Genomic DNA, 17,566 nt, shown 5'->3' on the forward strand with positions numbered 1-17,566 from the left:
TTAGCAATAGCTTCCTGAGCTCTAAGGCCCACCCTAAGGAAAATTTACATATTCATTTGTTTAACACAACTCATCATCCAGGGAAGAAATGAGCCTTAGGGCTAAGGAATGGAGCCCCTTTGGATTGGAGGTGGAGTGGGATGCATGCATCTCTGCTTGAGAACAGAGCAAGGACCTCAGCTTTAGTGTCATCCCCTCTGATTCCAATCCTCCCCCCACTAGAGGTGACATTTGTAAAACACTTTATAGTTCATAGACTTTTGTCTGCACAAATGGCCACTCTTCAACCTTATGTCTTCCCCAGGAGGTAAGAGCTTAATCTTTCTTAAACACCTACTATGTACCTTTCCATGGTGCTCCATGGGGCACTTTCGATGGTGTTTCCTGTAGGGGACAAATCTCCTTATTGTATGCATATCACTGTTAGAAAACTGGTTCAGAGAATCTCTCCAACTTCCCTCTAGGGCATAAAGTGTGTAGCTGGGACTCCAACCACAAACTCCCTCATAGCCCCACCTTCTGTATTTTCTCCTACAAAAAAAAATCTTAATGACCTAACAATTTTTTTCTAGAGAAACAGGAAATATGTGTGTGGTTAAGGCAGTCTTGCCCATGTTTTCCAAACATGTCCAGGACCCACAAATCAATGAACCTATCAGTCCTAGTAACTTATTCATTCACTTTTGATATTTCCCCCCACAGAACACTGACACTGTCACTTATAAAGCTGGGGCCTTACAGAATGGCCTAAGTCATTTCCATGGTACCCTTGACCATCTCCGGCAGTCCCTAGCACTTAGCCGAAAGGGCAGCATGGGCTCTAATTTCCCAAGTTCCCCTGTTCCTGGGTACTGGGGACGTTGATATGTAATGATTAAAACTTAGGCTGTGGAGTAGCCTGCTGGGGTGTGAGCATTGTCACATGGGTCTAGGGTCCAAAGGATGGAAGGGTAACACTGTGCTGTCCAGCTTCTGTGTGTACTATCTGAGATAACACATTTAGAGCTCTATACAGGAAATCCCCAACAGGTGAAAGCTGCAATTACCCCAGATCCACAGAAGTCTAGGGAAACAAAACTTCTAGGAACCTCCATATAACCAGAATCCACTAGATCTCAAGACAATCTGCAGCTCTAGTCTCTGGTCCAGTCCCTGGACTCAGATCATTTGTTAACAAAACTCCCACTGGCCACATGCACCCCCTGGATTCTTCTCTTGGAATGTTCTAACTTGGTAGGAGGGTATGAAGATTTTGTTAGGGCCTTTGCTTGCATTTGGTGTGTTAGTTCATGGTGCTAGGCACAGAGAGAGCCAGGCCTCACCCATGATGATCAGTGGCACCAGCACCAAGTCAAATTCCCAGGAGCCCTTAATTCATGAGTACCCCTCATCCAAATGTCTTATAATCAGGAGTGTTCCTGATGCTTTTCAGGTTTGAGGGTGTTTACATGGACTTAGACAATTGAACACTCCTGCTCTGGAAATTTGAGATCCAGAAATATTGTGAGCAATCTGCTGATACCCAGAAAGCATGGACTCTGGGGCCATTTCAACTTTTTCCATCTCTACCTCAGCTATGCCCAAGGCAGCACAGAGATTATTATAGCCATGTCCTGGTTGGGAAAACCAAGGGTTTACATACACCCACTGATGTCCGATAGCCACCAAGGAAGGAGTCATGAAGAAGGCCATAGGAGAGCAGCAAGAGCATAACCCAGTGTACACACAGCTGGCTCTACATTTATCCATTCAGGCCAACAAGCTTGAAGGTGATGGTCCACAGATGGATCCCTCCATTTTCCTGGAAACAAGAAGCTGGCTGAGATAGGAGGAGGGCTCTAACATTTAATCACACTAACAGCTCAGGCTAGGACCGCAGGGCAGAAGAGTAGAGCCATAGCCCACAGGTCTTGCCTCCAGTCCCTGTTCCTCCTCTCCATCCCTAGAGAAGACAAGATAAAGCCAGTTCTTAGCTAGGCAGCCATATTGCCTGGTATTGAAACAGTCTGTTGTGAGGATGAGAGTCTTATGGACACCAGGGCGACATGACTGTACAGTCCCTTTTTTTTCTTTACACATGGGCTTCAGGCAGCTAGGAAGATCAACCAGCTACATAGGACTCCCTGGTGCATAGGGTACTGCACTGCCACATGTGTACCTGTGTACCTGCTGGTCATGTAGACAGCCTGGAATGTGGGCACTTGTGGGAAGGACTCTGTCATTCATTCATCTCTAGGAAGGTTGTTGGTGACATTCAACTTGGATTGGAGCTTTGGCCTTGGAGATAACAGAAAAGCCAGGAGTGGTGTCTGCGGAGGAAGTGAAAAGAAGATAGGAGAGTACCTTGGGACGGGAAACCTGTCAGGATTTCCCACATGGGACAGAACTGAAAGGAAGAGGGACCCTCGGGGGTCTAGCCACGATGAGATAATTCTTTTACTTTTTCATATTTATTTTAATCAAAGTCACATATGGCTGAGCTTGCATACTTTCCAGTAAGTGTGGCTTCTAGTAAACATAGCAGGGCCCTGGTCCATTTCCCCCGCTTGGAGACGCCCTCCTCTAGTCTCTGGAATTTACTACTTGTTTTTAGATCATATTATTTTGAATTGTTCACTTTTAGATATTAGCTAGTGGCTTTTTAACTATGGAAAAGAGAATTTGACCTTTATACACTTCGACCTAGTTTTTGCTACATACAAACACTAGAGCACATATACAACTACACACATACACACAGACACCTATACAAACACACCATTAATATTGCCTACATGCCTTAATTGCCTGCCTGTTAGCTAAAACAGCATTTAACATGTTCAATGTAATGATTTTGATGATCTGTATAACATGCTGTACTTACTTACACAATCCGTCTTCTGTTTGTCCTAGAATGTATTTGTTGTTATAATGAAAATCCCAATCTTTGATTTTACCAGTGAAAATTCAGAAGCCAGATATTGGGGTGAAAACCTACTAGCTCAGAAAGGCAGAGAAAGCACCCAGCTGACCCTCCCTCAGCTCATGTTCCGAAGGAAAAAGCCAAAAACCCAAGGTCAAAAGCTTGCTGGCTCAGCTGACAGCTCAGGAGGAAAAAGCCTACTAGCTCACCCAACAGCACAGGAGGAAAAAGACAAAAGCGAAAAGCCAAAGAGCTCCCTCTTCTCCACACCGTTTTAAATGCTGCTCAGCTCAAAATGCCTCCTTTCTGTTAATCCCTGTCATCTGGTTACTTGCTCTACCTCTTGACCTAGGGTTAACTTTATTAAATCCTGTGTACAGAAAGCTCTTGGATCAAAGGTATGTACTAGGGCTGAGCCCACACCATAATCACCTGTTTACAATCAATAAAAGGTTCTTGGATTAAAGATTTGTGTTAGGACTGAACCACACCAAACAAGAAATAAGTTCACACTCTCGGGGTTCACAATGGGATCAAATATCCTGCAACATTTATTCACTTCTCTTATTTGCTTGTGTTCCATGAGCCTATCATTAATTTGCTTCTAATATTCTAGCATAATTGAACATCTGTTAGTATCCTAAAAGGAGTTCCTTTACCTTTCTTCTACTGTAGAAACAAACCTCAACCTCAAGTAGGAGAGAGAAAAGGTTAGTGTTGAGAGGGGGCCTGGACTGCTTTACTTCCCTCTGTTAGTTAGGGTCCAAGAGGATTTTTTAGGGCTCTATACCAATCTCCGTCAACCACAGATGCAGCTAATAGTCTTCTCCAAGCTACTAAACCCCGAAGCGTTTCTGTCTGTTGGCTCCAAACCGCCACACTGTCTGTCTTTCCACACTGCTAAATGCCACATGCCAACACCAAATGCCACATGCTGTTTTTTCTCAGCTCTCACATTTATACTGAGTCCTAGACCACGCCCCTCTACATGCCACATGTGGAAGGCCGTTACCAGCTGACAAAGATCATGTCCTGCATGTGGCAGTTAACAGATGTGGACAAACTATAGCCCAACTAAAATTCCAACTAAAAATCTTGGGATTAAAACAAAAGCATATTTATATAATATACAAAGAAAACAAAACTTCCATTACATTCAATATTGGATCTGCTTTTTTTCATGAATATCTTTTTTTCCCCTTAGTTTCTATCATTTTGATAGAATACACCCTTCAGTCATTTCCAAGAAAAAAAATTTATGGGAAAAATCTAAAAACTTTTTCAGAAAAATGTGTTTATTTTTTCATGTTTACTCATTGATGGTTTGGCTGGGTATAGAAAAGTTGTCTTCATTCTCTGAACTTGTTTCTGCTCTGCACTTCAGCCTGTAATGTTTTACTGTTAAGACTCTCGATGGCAGCTTGGCTCTTGGTCTTCTGAGTGTGGGCTCTTGTCTTCTCTCTAAAGTTTCTAGGGTTTCCCCTTCCCCACCCATATTCATATTTTGAAATGTCTTAGTTTTATGCCTTTGTGTAAGTATCTCTCTGAAACAATCTGAGTTCACGGTTTCTTTGGGTCTGGAAGGTTTTCCTGTTTCCCTGTATGACAAGCTTCCTGCTGATATTGAACTATGAATTCTGGTTAATTGGGCTTTGGGTCCAGTCTGTGCTCTTCCTCTAATGTTATTTTCTCCCCCATATTCATCTTTGAGTTACTTTACTTGGGGGATTCCTCTTCATTTCCAACTTTTCTGTTGAATTTCTTTTTCTTTGTTTGTTGTTGTCTACAGTGCTGGGATTAAACCCAAGGCCCCACATGGGTTAAATAAGTTCTTTTTAGTCACAACCTCTCTTTGTCTCTTCTCATTTTGAGACGGGTCTCATTAAGATGTCCAGGCAGTCCTTGAACTCTTGATCTTCCTACCTCAGCCCCCTGAACTGACCTTTACTTTCTACTCAGCTCTTCTTCCTCCTGAGAATGTCCCTACTTCCAAGAGGCTATGTCCTGACTCAATTTTTCAGGGTTGCTTCTTACTTATCTCTGTTCTCCCTCCTCTCCCCTCCTTTTCTCCCTCCCTCACTCCGTTCCTCCCTCATTCCCCCTCCCTTTCTCCCTCCTTCTCTCCCAGTCTTTTGAAACAGGCCTCTGCTGGTCTCAAACTGGCAGCAAATCCTCCTACCTCAGCCTCCCGAGTGCTGAAATCCCAGGTGTACACTTCCATGCTAGGTTTCCACTGTCTCTTCATGCATGAGAGTTTCACTTCCTGCCTACTATAGGTGCATGGGGTATGTGGGGTTTGTTAACTAGTGGCCTTCATGATAGGGTGAAACGCTGTGGTTTTCAAGGCCCTCTGGCATGTTACTCCTAGGGTTTTCTCTTGGGCTAGTTTTCTGTGTCCTGCCTGGATACCCGGCTTCTGAAGGCTGACTAGCAGGCCTGGTGGAGATTAAGGAAGTAGGTTGATGAGAATCCACTCAAGCCCTTTCCCCAGATCCCAGCCTGGAGTCCAGAGTCCCCTAAAAAGCCCTCTAGAAAGGAACCTGCAGTCTGCTGCAACAACTGGAGACCCAGTCTTGCTTGGGCCCCTAAGACCTTCCACCTCTCTTTCCACCTTAGCCCTACACATCTCCTCCCATGTAGCGTGATATGGCATCCACAGATCCTGGGCTTTTCCAGGCACAGCCTCTGAAGGCATCCATCTGTTTCCAGTTTCCACAGCTGCAGTGGCATCTCTCATCTGCTGTTCTGTTTACCCTTGTGGATTTATGCATTTTTAATTTGCTTATTGTTGTCTTGGTGAGAAGCTGGGACCAAAACAGAAAAGGTGTTCTGTCTGCCATGTTTGCTGGAAAATCCCTGATTCCTTAGCAATATTTGTCACATGTCTTCTACAGAGAAGAGATGGCATAAGAACTGAAAAGGGGCTAAGGCAAATGACAGAAAGAGATGGAGAGTAGCTGTCTAGGGCCATTCCAGCAGGTCACAAACAGGAGCCAGGTTCAGTAAGCATGTTTGTAAATGTCTACACGGCTTCCTGCAAAGGCATTGCATGCTGCATAATGGGGGTCAGAGTTGCACAAATCTTTCAGGAAGATTTGACCATTGGGATGCCAGCCCAGGGAAGAGTCTTCCAGCTGCATCAGGCTATGTGCATACCACCCCTTGAGAGAGAGCAGACAGTGGTCAAGATAAGAGATGTCATAAAGTAAGTTCTGATAGGTTCCTCCATTGAGATGGCCCACAGATATACACATGTAGGCTTGTCCCACATAAGAGTGCCCTGTCTCAATCATAATGGGCCCCAGAGGGCTCCAGAGAGGCCAGAAACACACCTGCACCTTCATGATCCTTTGATTGGATATTTCTACCTGTCTTCTGAGCTATATGAACCAGGACCACAGTGCACATGTCCTATAGACCCTATTCCTCATCCGCCATGGTCCCAGTATGTGACAATAGGTCCCATGGTGTTATTAGGAGTATCACAAAGACCTCTGGAAGTGACACCCCATCAAGGTACTTCATGAAACCCAAAACAGAGGTATTACCCTGGTCTGAGAGCCTGACTATCATCCTTCCTGTTGAACCAGGAGCCCTCTCATCACCTGACAAAATACTGGAAATTCAAGGTGCCCTGTTGCCTCTGAAATTCCTTCAACATTAATACGTCTATCTGTCCTGTCTCTTCTAACCTAGACCAGCCTTCATCCAGGCTGCATCCCCACCTAACCTCTCCCCAACTCCTCTTTACCCTAAGGATGGCCCCCAGCCTCTGAGTAGATCACAAATATTCCAGAAAGGTCTTTTCCCAACTCAGATCCACCAAGCCACCTGCACCTTGTCAGAACTCCATCTGTCAGGAATTTATTACTAATGCATTTTCTAACAGGCTCTATAATAAGATATTAAAGACTGTAGCTGCATCTAGAAAGCATTCCATAAATATTAATAATGCCTTTAGAGATGGCACCTAAGCAGATATGGTAGCAGGTTTGGCTGGATTTGGTCAAGGATACAGAATTCATCTAGCTGAGGAAGGTTCCCCATGATCTGAGTGGTGTGAGCCTTCTTTTCTTTCTCCTACCTGTCTTTCTGCCCTTTTGAAATTTTCTCTTTTTTTCCCTTCTTCTTTCTGTTTTTTTTTTAAACAGGATTTCATGTAGCCTATTTCTGATCATCCTGCCCCAAACTCTTCAGTGCCCTGATTACAGGTGTACACCAGCATATCTGTATTTATACTGTGCTGGGAATAGAACCCAGGGCTCTGTGCACGCAAGGCAAGAACCCTATTAACTGATCTACATCCCTAGCCATGTGTCTTTTTACTTCATTTCCTTTGTTTACAACTTTCCCTCTAAGAAGAGCAGTGGTGGCAGTGGCATGCACCTTTAATCCCAGCACTTGGAAGGCAGAAGCAGGCAGATCTCTGAGTTCCAGGCCAGCCTTGTCTACAAAATGAGTACAGGATAGCCAGGGCTACATGGAGAAGCCCTATCTCAAAAACAACAAAACAAAGCAAAAAATTTTCCTCCATAGTATCTCTTTGTCCTGTTGGTTTCTGTCCCAACGATTTGTGCCCTGGCACATATTCTTTCTTCTGATTCCCTTTTCCCTTTTGGGCTCCAGATCTGTTTCTTTTCTTGTCTCTATCCCACTTTTTTTCTTTTTGTCTCTCTGTTTGTCCTCCTCCCTCATCATTCTCTCCTCTCTCTTTTCTTCTACAACCTTCTACCCATTGTTTCTCACCCCCCACGTCTCTCCCTGGCAATGTATACCCACCCCCCTTCTCTATTCCAATGAGCACCCTAAGCCACCTCCAGAGAAGCCCGGAGTGGAATGTAGCATGGAGGAAGAAAGCCATTCATCATTATTATTAACGAACAAGATCCTGAGCACGGCAGAACTTTCCCAGAGTCTATTCCCTTGTCACCCCAAGGAGTAGCAACAAGATTTATTTGTCTCAGAATTGCACAGGGTGGCCCATTTATAGCAGGCCCATCACAAGTGATGTGGAGCTTAAATGCGGACTGGAGGAGGCAGAGGCCTGCCCTGCCTGTGACCTATGTGTATGGGCCATTTGCTCAAAGGGACAGCCTGAGGTTTGAAGGGGACAAGGGCTATAGAACCATCCCTCCATGCTGACTGTGACAAGTGCACAACTAGGCTGTTTCTTGCTCACTCTGTCACAGCCGTGTGAATCACTGCAGAGATCTGTGTAGATCTGCATGTTCAAAGGCATGTCTGAGGATAGTTAACAAGAAGCTGTAGCCAGCGTTCACTGGGCCATTTATTCTTCTCCTCTTATTGCCTCTGAGGAGCAGTCTAGGAGCGGTGGCCTGGTACTTGGCTCTCTGTGCTGACTGTGGTGCTAACAGGAAGAATCCCAGGGGAGCCTGTGGCAATGTCTGGCAACAAAGAGCACATGTTTGATGTATGTTTTAGGGGTGTCAGATGAGAGAAAAGAGCTAAAACCCAGAGAGCAAGGTGTCCACCAGACACATCTCACAAGTCGGGTCCCACACAGTGGCCAAAGGGGTGTGTGAGGACCAGGGTAGATGGACTCAGAGAGCCTCCCTTCCTTAATGGGGGTTCCCCTCACATGCATATGCCCATCCAACCCTAAGTGGATGGTAAAATCTTTACATTAAAGGTTTCCCTTAGTAAATTGATTTAATTTCCAAGACCCCATCTCTTTGGCCTGTGTAGGTCAGGTAGTTACCCCTGCACCAATCAAATACATTTTAGCTCTGAAGTTGCTTGGTATGTGGCCTGGCTGTATCTCTTGAGCAGAGCTAAGGAGGAGGGTGGATGAGGAGGCACAAATGCATCTGTGGGAGGTTGAGAAAAGCCTGTATAAGAGCCAAAGTGCCTGATTTGCTGTCCCCCATCAGGAGCCATGGTGAGACCTGGAGCAGAACTTATTTCTCTGAGCTCATTCTTCTCATCTGTCAAATGAGGGCCATGGCTTCCCAAAGCTTCCTTGAAGCCCCTACATCCAGAATGGTCTGTAGTCAGAACTGGCCTTTTGGTTTAGCCTCAGATGACCCCGCATCTTAGGCCCCACTTTGTCCTCCTCTTACAGGCAGGGTCTCCTTAGGCTCTTTCCCAGTTACATCTTTGCAGGAATCAATACATGGACAGGTTTTCTACTTGAGTTAAAAATAATTATTACAATTGTTTGCCTGGGTGCACACAAGCAGCAAGTGCACACACTCACAGCACATGCGCACACGCATGTGCCCCACCCCACACACTCATACACACATGCAGAGGACCGCCCCACACACTCATACACACATGCAGAGGACCGCCCCACACACTCATACACACATGCAGAGGACCGCCCCACACACTCATACACACATGCAGAGGACCGCCCCACACACTCATACACACATGCAGAGGACCGCCCCACACACTCATACACACATGCAGAGGACCGCCCCACACACTCATACACACATGCAGAGGACCGCCCCACACACTCATACACACATGCAGAGGACCGCCCCACACACTCATACACACATGCAGAGGACCGCCCCACACACTCATACACACATGCAGAGGACCGCCCCACACACTCATACACACATGCAGAGGACCGCCCCACACACTCATACACACATGCAGAGGACCGCCCCACACACTCATACACACATGCAGAGGACCGCCCCACACACTCATACACACATGCAGAGGACCGCCCCACACACTCATACACACATGCAGAGGACCGCCCCACACACTCATACACACATGCAGAGGACCGCCCCACACACTCATACACACATGCAGAGGACCGCCCCACACACTCATACACACATGCAGAGGACCGCCCCACACACTCATACACACATGCAGAGGACCGCCCCACACACTCATACACACATGCAGAGGACCGCCCCACACACTCATACACACATGCAGAGGACCGCCCCACACACTCATACACACATGCAGAGGACCGCCCGTGGAGTCGTCTTTCTCTTTTTATTACGTGAGTCCCAGGAATCAAACTTCAGTCATCAGGTGTGGCCACTGAGCCATCTCTCCATCCCTAAGGCGGCTGTCCAAGTTCATAGTGAAGAAACTCATTTGTATGCTATCTTCCTTTTAGTTGTGTGGGGGAGGGCTCATCTCTCTGCCTGTGATGCCATTTCATTGATAAAATAGCAATGTTAGGCCGGACCATTTGTTGAGTGTTACTGCACGTTGCCCTGCACTCGGTCCAACAAGGAGCATCTCATAGCATTCTCACATCATTCCCAAGAATCAGTGCCATTAACAGTTCTATTTTATGCAGGACATGGAAGTCAAAAAGGTTAAACAGCTGGTACCTGAGGTCTCCTGGTAGAAAGATATGGATTCAGAAGTTCTAACTCAAGGCTTATGCCCTGAGCCTCCATGGCCCACTGTCTGCAGGGACCAGATGCGCCTGTCCGCTGAGAATCTGCTTGTGCTGAGCCTGCAGGTCTGTGCACCCCACGGAGCAGCAGCCGGTGCTGCAGATGCTCCCGTGGATGCGCTGATCCTTGGTAGAGCATGGCGCCTGGGGCCTGAAGTGCAGGAAATCAGCACTCTCTTCTCTCCAATGTCTGTCCATTCTAAGTTTGTGAATGGCTTTTTGCCAGGGTCATTTAAAACCTATCCTAAGTTATGCAGAAATTAAATGGCTTTTCCCTATATGAAATGTAACTCAAGGTCAGGTACAAACAGGGCTTCTCTGGACTTCTCTTCCCCTCTCCAGTGAGGGCCTAACTCTGAACTCACCAGATCTGCTGTTCAGAGAGCCTAAGAGCCTTTGTCCTGGACCACGAGGCATGGACAGGTGAAATGTTGTCATCTCTGTGAGGCCAGCATCTGGTGGGGCCACATTGCTAGGCTGAGCTGTGTGCCCTGCAAGAATAGCATCTCTATAGTGTGTTTGGCATTGTGTGCTTTAGAGAGGAGTGGGGTAGGGAGTAGAACTGTAAGCTGAGGTTGAGCATCATTGTGAGCTGGCTTCACTGAGCCCTGCACAGGGGAGCCCAATCTTTCAGCTATAGATCTGCAGGTGACTGTGACCATCAGGGTCCCACAGGAAAGAGATCTTTGATAGCTCCAATGAAAGTGTGTCTGTGACGTGCCCACTTTCAAGACTGTAGTGTATTAGTGGCTTTCCAGGACTGTGACAAAATGCCTAAAGAAATCATTTTTAAGAAGGCTGGAGAAAAGGCTTCCTGCATACACATGAGGACCTGAGCTTGAGCCCCAGCAGCAGCAGCCACAAGATAAAAAACAAAAGCAAAAACAGATGTGGCTGAATGTGACTACAGTCCTGGGGCCAGGGAAGCAGAAGCAAGAGGATCTGGGGTCACAGGACAGCCTGTTTACCTGAAACTGTCAGCAACAGGTTCTGTGAGAGATCTAGTCTCTAAAAACAGACACCAGTACTAACCTCTGCCCCATGCACATGTGCACACACCCACACTCACGTGCATACATCTGAACATGACCACGTGGGTACGTTCACATGAAGAGAGAGAAGAAAGAAACTGACTCAGAAGAAGGAAAGGTTTATTTGGGTTCACAACTTAAGAGGCTTCTGCCCATGGCTGCTTGGTTCTGCTGCTGTGGGCCTGTGTTGACCATTGTGGTGGGAAGCATGTGACTGAGCAATTTGCTCACTTTATGGTGGTCAAGGATCAGGGAGAGGGGGAGGAGAAGTAGAAGGGAAGGGAGACAGGAAAGAGGGAGAGAGGGAGAAGTACCTAATTTCCTCCTACTAGGCCTCCCTTCCTAGAGGCTCTGTTGCCTCCCAGGCTGTGGATCTTTGAGGGGCATACATGGAGGAGCCAATGGGTGGAAGAAGATAAGGGCTGTTGAAGCACCTGGGGGCTGGCCATGGAGGGCTGCACCTCCTACTGCAAAGGCTCAGTGGGTGGAAGAGGAAGGATGTTTCAGAGTGCCTGCCCCAGGGAGCTGGGCTCCAGGGTGGCAGCTGAAGGCGTGGGCCTTGCATGCCTTTCTTTCTTCTTCCCTCTGAGCTCCTGCCATCCCTACCCCCACTCCCAGTTGGTAAAGTTCACCAGGAAGCCAGCGAGGAAAGAAATTGAGGTCTGGAGCAAGGCAGGTAGGCCGATTGGGCTACCCTATGGTACAGAGGCCAGGAAGGCAGACAGGGAATGCCCAGTATGGTGCTTCTGAGACATACTGTATTTCTTTCTTGAGACCTCCCTGCCCTGCCCTTAGATGGCCCTGCCTCTACGGTTCTAGCAGGTAGTGTGATGGGGGCAACCATAGCATCTTCCTTCTGGGCACTTAGATGCTGGAAAGTTTATATTAGTGAGCTGTAGGTCTGCCTTCTTAACACGAACCCAATGAGAGAATATTACCTTTAGTGTACATAAAGGGGATTAAGGAACAGAGAGCTTAAGTAACTAACCCAGAGATACACAGTGAGGCTGGAATCCCAACCGATGTCCTGGCCAGGCCTGAAATCCTAGCACTTGTCCACTTGCCTCCAACAAACTTGTTTCTCTTTGAAGGGAAAGAACATGTTTCCCAAGAAGCCAAGGTGAGGAGAGGGTAGATCTAGTGAGGAAGGCCCTGAGATATAAGGGAACTGCTGGGTTGGAGCAATACAAATGGCTCCATGCAACTAGGAAATTCCTGAAGAGCAATCCAGGGTCAGTCTGTGTGAGATGTTCTGTGCCAAGGGTAAGAGGGAGCCACAAATGACGAAGAGGAGAGGGCCTTCCCACTGCCTGTCTGCTCCCATCAGCTGGGGGATGAGAACTGGAAGATGATTCCTGGGGGGTCAGCCCTACACTTGGTGGCCAATAGAGGACAATTGGCCAGCTGAGGTAGGACCATAACAACTTAGTGGCTGTGCTCTGGTTGATCAGTGTAGAGAAGCCTGTGGTGTAGATGTTGAGATCGTGTGCTTAGAATCAGCAGCACTTGAACCCAAGGCCTTGCTCCATCTCCTCACTGTGTGGCCTTGGATCAGTTGGCCCCTCTGTTCCCCAGCTGGGGTTTTATTTTCCTTTCTGTGCAAAGAGCCTTATCCAAGTGTCCCTCCTCCATTGTGTGCTTTCTACAGTGTGGGGAAACCCGTGCAGCCAATGATGAGCAGGAGCTGCCGAGATGAGGGTGGCCAGGGTTGGTGGTATAGGAAGACATTCAGAATGTAGTCACCTAGTGCTGCTGAGATCTGTCCATGTGCTCACATGGGTGTCCACTGACTAGGCTGTGTGCCGGACACCATCCGAGGCAAAACAGACAGAGCCTGTGGAAATGCAGGCTCTGAGGAAGCTGAGAGCTGGCCGAGGCATACAGGTTGGGATGGGGAGTTTCATTGTGTGGCACATAAACAGTGTCAGTATGCAGCCTTCTTGACGAATGTGGAAGCCCCATCCCTACCTCATGAGGAAGTGGCCGTAACCAGCCACCCGTCAGAAAGGGACAGGGACTTACATCCATGATAGAACGGAGGAGTCACAGCATCCTTGAAGGCTCCTAGGAGGTTGAGGCAGTTGAGCAACCTACACTCTGCTGTCACTCGGCCAAGATCTAGGGGTGGCATAGGATGGCCCTCCCCTTGGTGCCTCCAAGGCCCCCACCTGAATCCAGGTACACCCCCATACACACTCTTGCCCTTGACAGGTCCCTGTAGGCAGGTTCCTAGCCACCCTCCAGGGAAATCTAATGAAGCTTGGGCAGCCAAGGGGCACCGGACAAAGGAAGCGAATCCACCAAGAAATGGGTTTGGGGACCAAAGGGCCCCTCTTCCAGGACTCTGGGATAAGTGGGCCGTCTTTGAAGCCAGTGCTCTACAGCCACCAGGAGGCCATCAAAAAGAGAAAAAGAGAAATCATGCATTTTACACTCCTCCAGACCCGCTCAGAATGGAAATGACAGGTCGGTCCATTGGCTGCAGGGGCACGGCTAAGCATGGTTAATGGCCTTTGTAGGGAGGAGGAATTGAGACTGATGGAGGCAGCTGCTTCTGGTGAAGTGAGACTCATCCTCTTGTTTACCTTGCTCTCACTCAGAACACACCAGTGGGGACACCCATCTTCATCGTCAATGCCACCGATCCTGACCTGGGTGCGGGTGGCAGCGTCCTCTACTCCTTCCAGCCCCCATCTCAGTTCTTCGCCATCGACAGCGCCCGAGGCATAGTCACTGTGATCCAGGAGCTGGATTATGAGGTCACGCAGGGGTACCAGCTCACAGTCAACGCCACGGTGAGTCACTCCCCTGGGCCTCCCGTGCCCACCGCCTGACGTTTCCCGTACAGAAGGAAACGGGTATTCCAAGGAGACTTGAGTTAGCCCCATGCTGCTCTGTGATTTACAATGAAGAATCTGGTGATGGTGATAATCGTGATAGATGGTGTCAATGTGTCTCTGGCATTGATTTTAGCACTCAAATGGACTTTCTGTTAACCTTCAAACAGCCCTACCATACTAGTATTGTTGAGATGCCCATTTTACAGATACTCAGCCTATGTCCCAACCCCAGGGAATTGTAAGATAAGTCCGACTTATTCAGGGCAGGGGAGTAAATCTTAGCCCATTTATGGATGGCAACATTGAGACTCCCACAGTTGATTAATAGAGGGGAAGTAAGAATCCAAAACCAGGTTGTCTGACTTCAGTTCTGGGCTATGGCCGCCATGCCCCATAGCCAAGAGTCTATAGGTCTCCAGCATGCAGCTGGGCCTTTGATGCCAGATGTTTGTAAGGGGCCGAGGGCTAAGCAAGCCATACCTTAAACAGGGTCCTAGCCCTGTGTGCCCTTATTCCAGCTGACATCCGGGAGCACAGCTGCATCCTTAGTGGCCTACAAACCTAGAAGTGATGGCACACTCTGTTGTCCTTTAGATCTGTTTGTAGAGCTCAGGCTAAGGGCAACAGAAGTTATGGGATCCTTTCTTCCTCTGTGGTCCACTCAGCCTGGCCTACGGCACCCATTCTTGACCCTCCACTGCTGCAGACAGGGCCTCTGCCCTGCCCCTATGTGTGGCAGCTGACATGCCAGATTTCTGGATCTGGCCTGGGTTGAGCTTTGAAAAATGGAGCTTTTCCCTCAGGCTTGGATAAGACCCAGGAAAGCCTCTAGAACAAGGAAAAGCAAATATTGTGATTCTCTGGGAGGTCCCTGATGAGGCCTCTTATTTTCTCTTCTGGTTATTTATCGGTTTCCTAAGAAGAGACCTAAATAAAAAATACAATAAAACTGACGTAGGGAGTGGAGGGGACTTGCACATCTGTGCCTCCCTCACGCTTTCACTGAATCCCAGGTATACACCTGGGCCCAGAAGCATGCAGATGATATGTCCTTTCTCTAGACCCTGTCCTGTGGGATAATCTCTACCCAGCATGCAAATGGACCAGAGCTGGTCATTCGTAGAATGTGGGTGGACAGGTCCATCCAGGGGCCAAGCTTATACTGGGATGATGAATACAGAGAGATTGCCAGTAATCTACCCACAGTGCAGTCCTGAGCTGTGGAGGGAGGGGCCAAGACTTCCCAGAATATAGCCTTTCTTCCTGTGCATACATACACAGCTCCCACCCCTCCCATCTCAGACAATCCTCCTAAGGTCTCCGAGGACAGCCACGAGGTCATCTTTTCTGCCATGGGCTCCATAGTGCCATCTGTGGAGTGCTGAGGCCAGTGCCAGGCTTTATGCAATGTGGGAAATGCCCCAGTGGAGCCAAGGCCAAGTTAGATGCAAATACTCCTCAAGTCCCGGGTGCATTTGTAAGCCCAGGGGCCATCAGGGCCATTCGCTGGGACCTTTCATTTCATATAAAGGTCTATCGGACTTTCTCTTGCATGCTAGAGACTGGCTGCTGTGGGGACCAAAATCAAGGCAGTTAAAGGCAGATATTCCTGTGCAAAATGACCTAGGCTTGGGTTCTAAATACTTCCTTAGTATTGCAACTACAGACAAATCTGCCTGTCTGTCTGTCTGTCTGACTCTGTCTCTGTGAAGCAATCTAAAAGCCTAGCCTGTGATAACAATACATGCAAAGGTAGGGGCATGTGGGTACGTGGGATGGGGACTACCTCAGATATAACAGCTGTCGTTGTTATTGGTTCTTGCTATCTGGTTGTACTGAACTGTTTGTTACACGAACCTTGGTCTGCTGAATGTTAGAACACAGGTGTTGCTGTCCCTTTCTTACTGGGCTTTATAGAACCAGGTTTCTAAGTATAATGGCTTGGCTTAATATTTCCTGCCCTGTCCCAGAGGCATTTAGCACTACTTCCGGGAGGCCCCCAGATGACATGGGCCCTGGAGCTCCCCCTGCTGGTTTGATTGGAAATCACTGGCTAGCAAATGCAGCAGATCACAGAAGAACCTCTCCAGGAGCCCCATCTCAGTGAAATCTATTCTGGGATGGGGGGCTGTGGCCCTGGACAAACACAGCAAAGGTGATAAGAATTGTGACATCCCCATCCAAGCTGGTGGTCCCACCCACCTGACATTCAGGAGAGCTAGTCCTAGGCCAACAGTTCAGCCTCAGCCCAAGCCTCTATTGTAGCACCACAATCTCCAGGCTGTCCTGTTTCCATTTTCTTGAACATCTCAGGTACACCAAAGCCTCTATGTAAAGTGTAAGAGTTGGTGTGTATGTTTGTGGATGCAGTGGTCACATGTATGTATGTATGAATATATGTATGTATGTATGCATGTGTGTTCTACCACACCTTCTAACCCAATGCTGTGCACTCTTGCTCTCTCTCTCTGCATGCCTCCCAAGGATCAAGACAAAACCAGACCTCTGTCTACACTGGCCAACCTGGCTATCATCATCACGGATGTACAAGACATGGACCCCATCTTCATCAACCTACCCTACAGCACCAACATCTATGAGCACTCTCCTCCGGTAAGCCCTGCCCCCAGCCCCAGTGGTGGCCATTCCCTGCCTGTAGTCCCTGACTGAGGGACAGTGGAAACCCCAGGTACTTTGCAGGTTACACTATCTTCAATGTCTCTCCTGCTCCCTGGAAGGTACCATGGGGCATAAAGAGAAGTATGGCTGGATGTAGGAGAACTGATTTAGAAAGAGTCATGAACAGTGACACAAATGTGTAGGTGCTACTTTTTATCTTCTTTACTTTATTGGGGTTTCTTACGCCTTTACCTTCCTTCCAATCCCCACCCCCCAACCCTAGGTAGGAGAGAAAGGAGGTTAGATGGGTCAGGGAACATAGACCTCTTTAGATTTAGTTCTGGATGGTTAGGATCGTTGGGTTCTTTGGGATAATACCAATCTCGGTCACTAGGATATCTAACAGTTTAGCAAGGGTGAACAGCAAATGCAGCCTCCTTCCTCCTCTGTCCCTTTCCTCAAACATTCTTCAAAGCATCCTCTCTTCCTCCCTCCCTCCTTCTCCTTCTCTCTTTCCCTCCCCCTCCCTCTGAGTGTCCCTCATAGCATCTCTTTCATAATTATACCCTCTTCAAGTCCCCAGAATTTAAACCAACTGCAGCCGGCAAAGACCATGCCCCTCTCTGAGGCAATTATCAGCAAGCAAAGACCACACCCCTCACGAGGCAATTATCTGTGGTAGATAAACTAAAAGCACTCCATATCCCACAACTGGGATTAAAACAAAAAACATAACTGGGCTTTTAAAGAAAGCAAAACTTCCAGT

General features: G+C 47.9%; 1 protein-coding gene across 1 annotated transcript in view; it reads left to right on the plus strand.

Moving 5' to 3' along the window:
• The window catches only part of Cdh23 (cadherin related 23), a 372,523-nt gene that overhangs the window by 135,802 nt on the left and 219,155 nt on the right, over positions 1-17,566 (plus strand). Inside the window, exons 7-8 of the mRNA XM_060369488.1 lie at positions 13,942-14,136; positions 16,666-16,794. Coding sequence (XP_060225471.1) covers positions 13,942-14,136; positions 16,666-16,794 — 324 coding nt within the window. The remainder of the gene's footprint in view (positions 1-13,941; positions 14,137-16,665; positions 16,795-17,566) is intronic.

Source organism: Meriones unguiculatus, chromosome 16 (genome assembly GCF_030254825.1).
Source record: "Meriones unguiculatus strain TT.TT164.6M chromosome 16, Bangor_MerUng_6.1, whole genome shotgun sequence".
NCBI lineage: Eukaryota > Metazoa > Chordata > Mammalia > Rodentia > Muridae > Meriones > Meriones unguiculatus.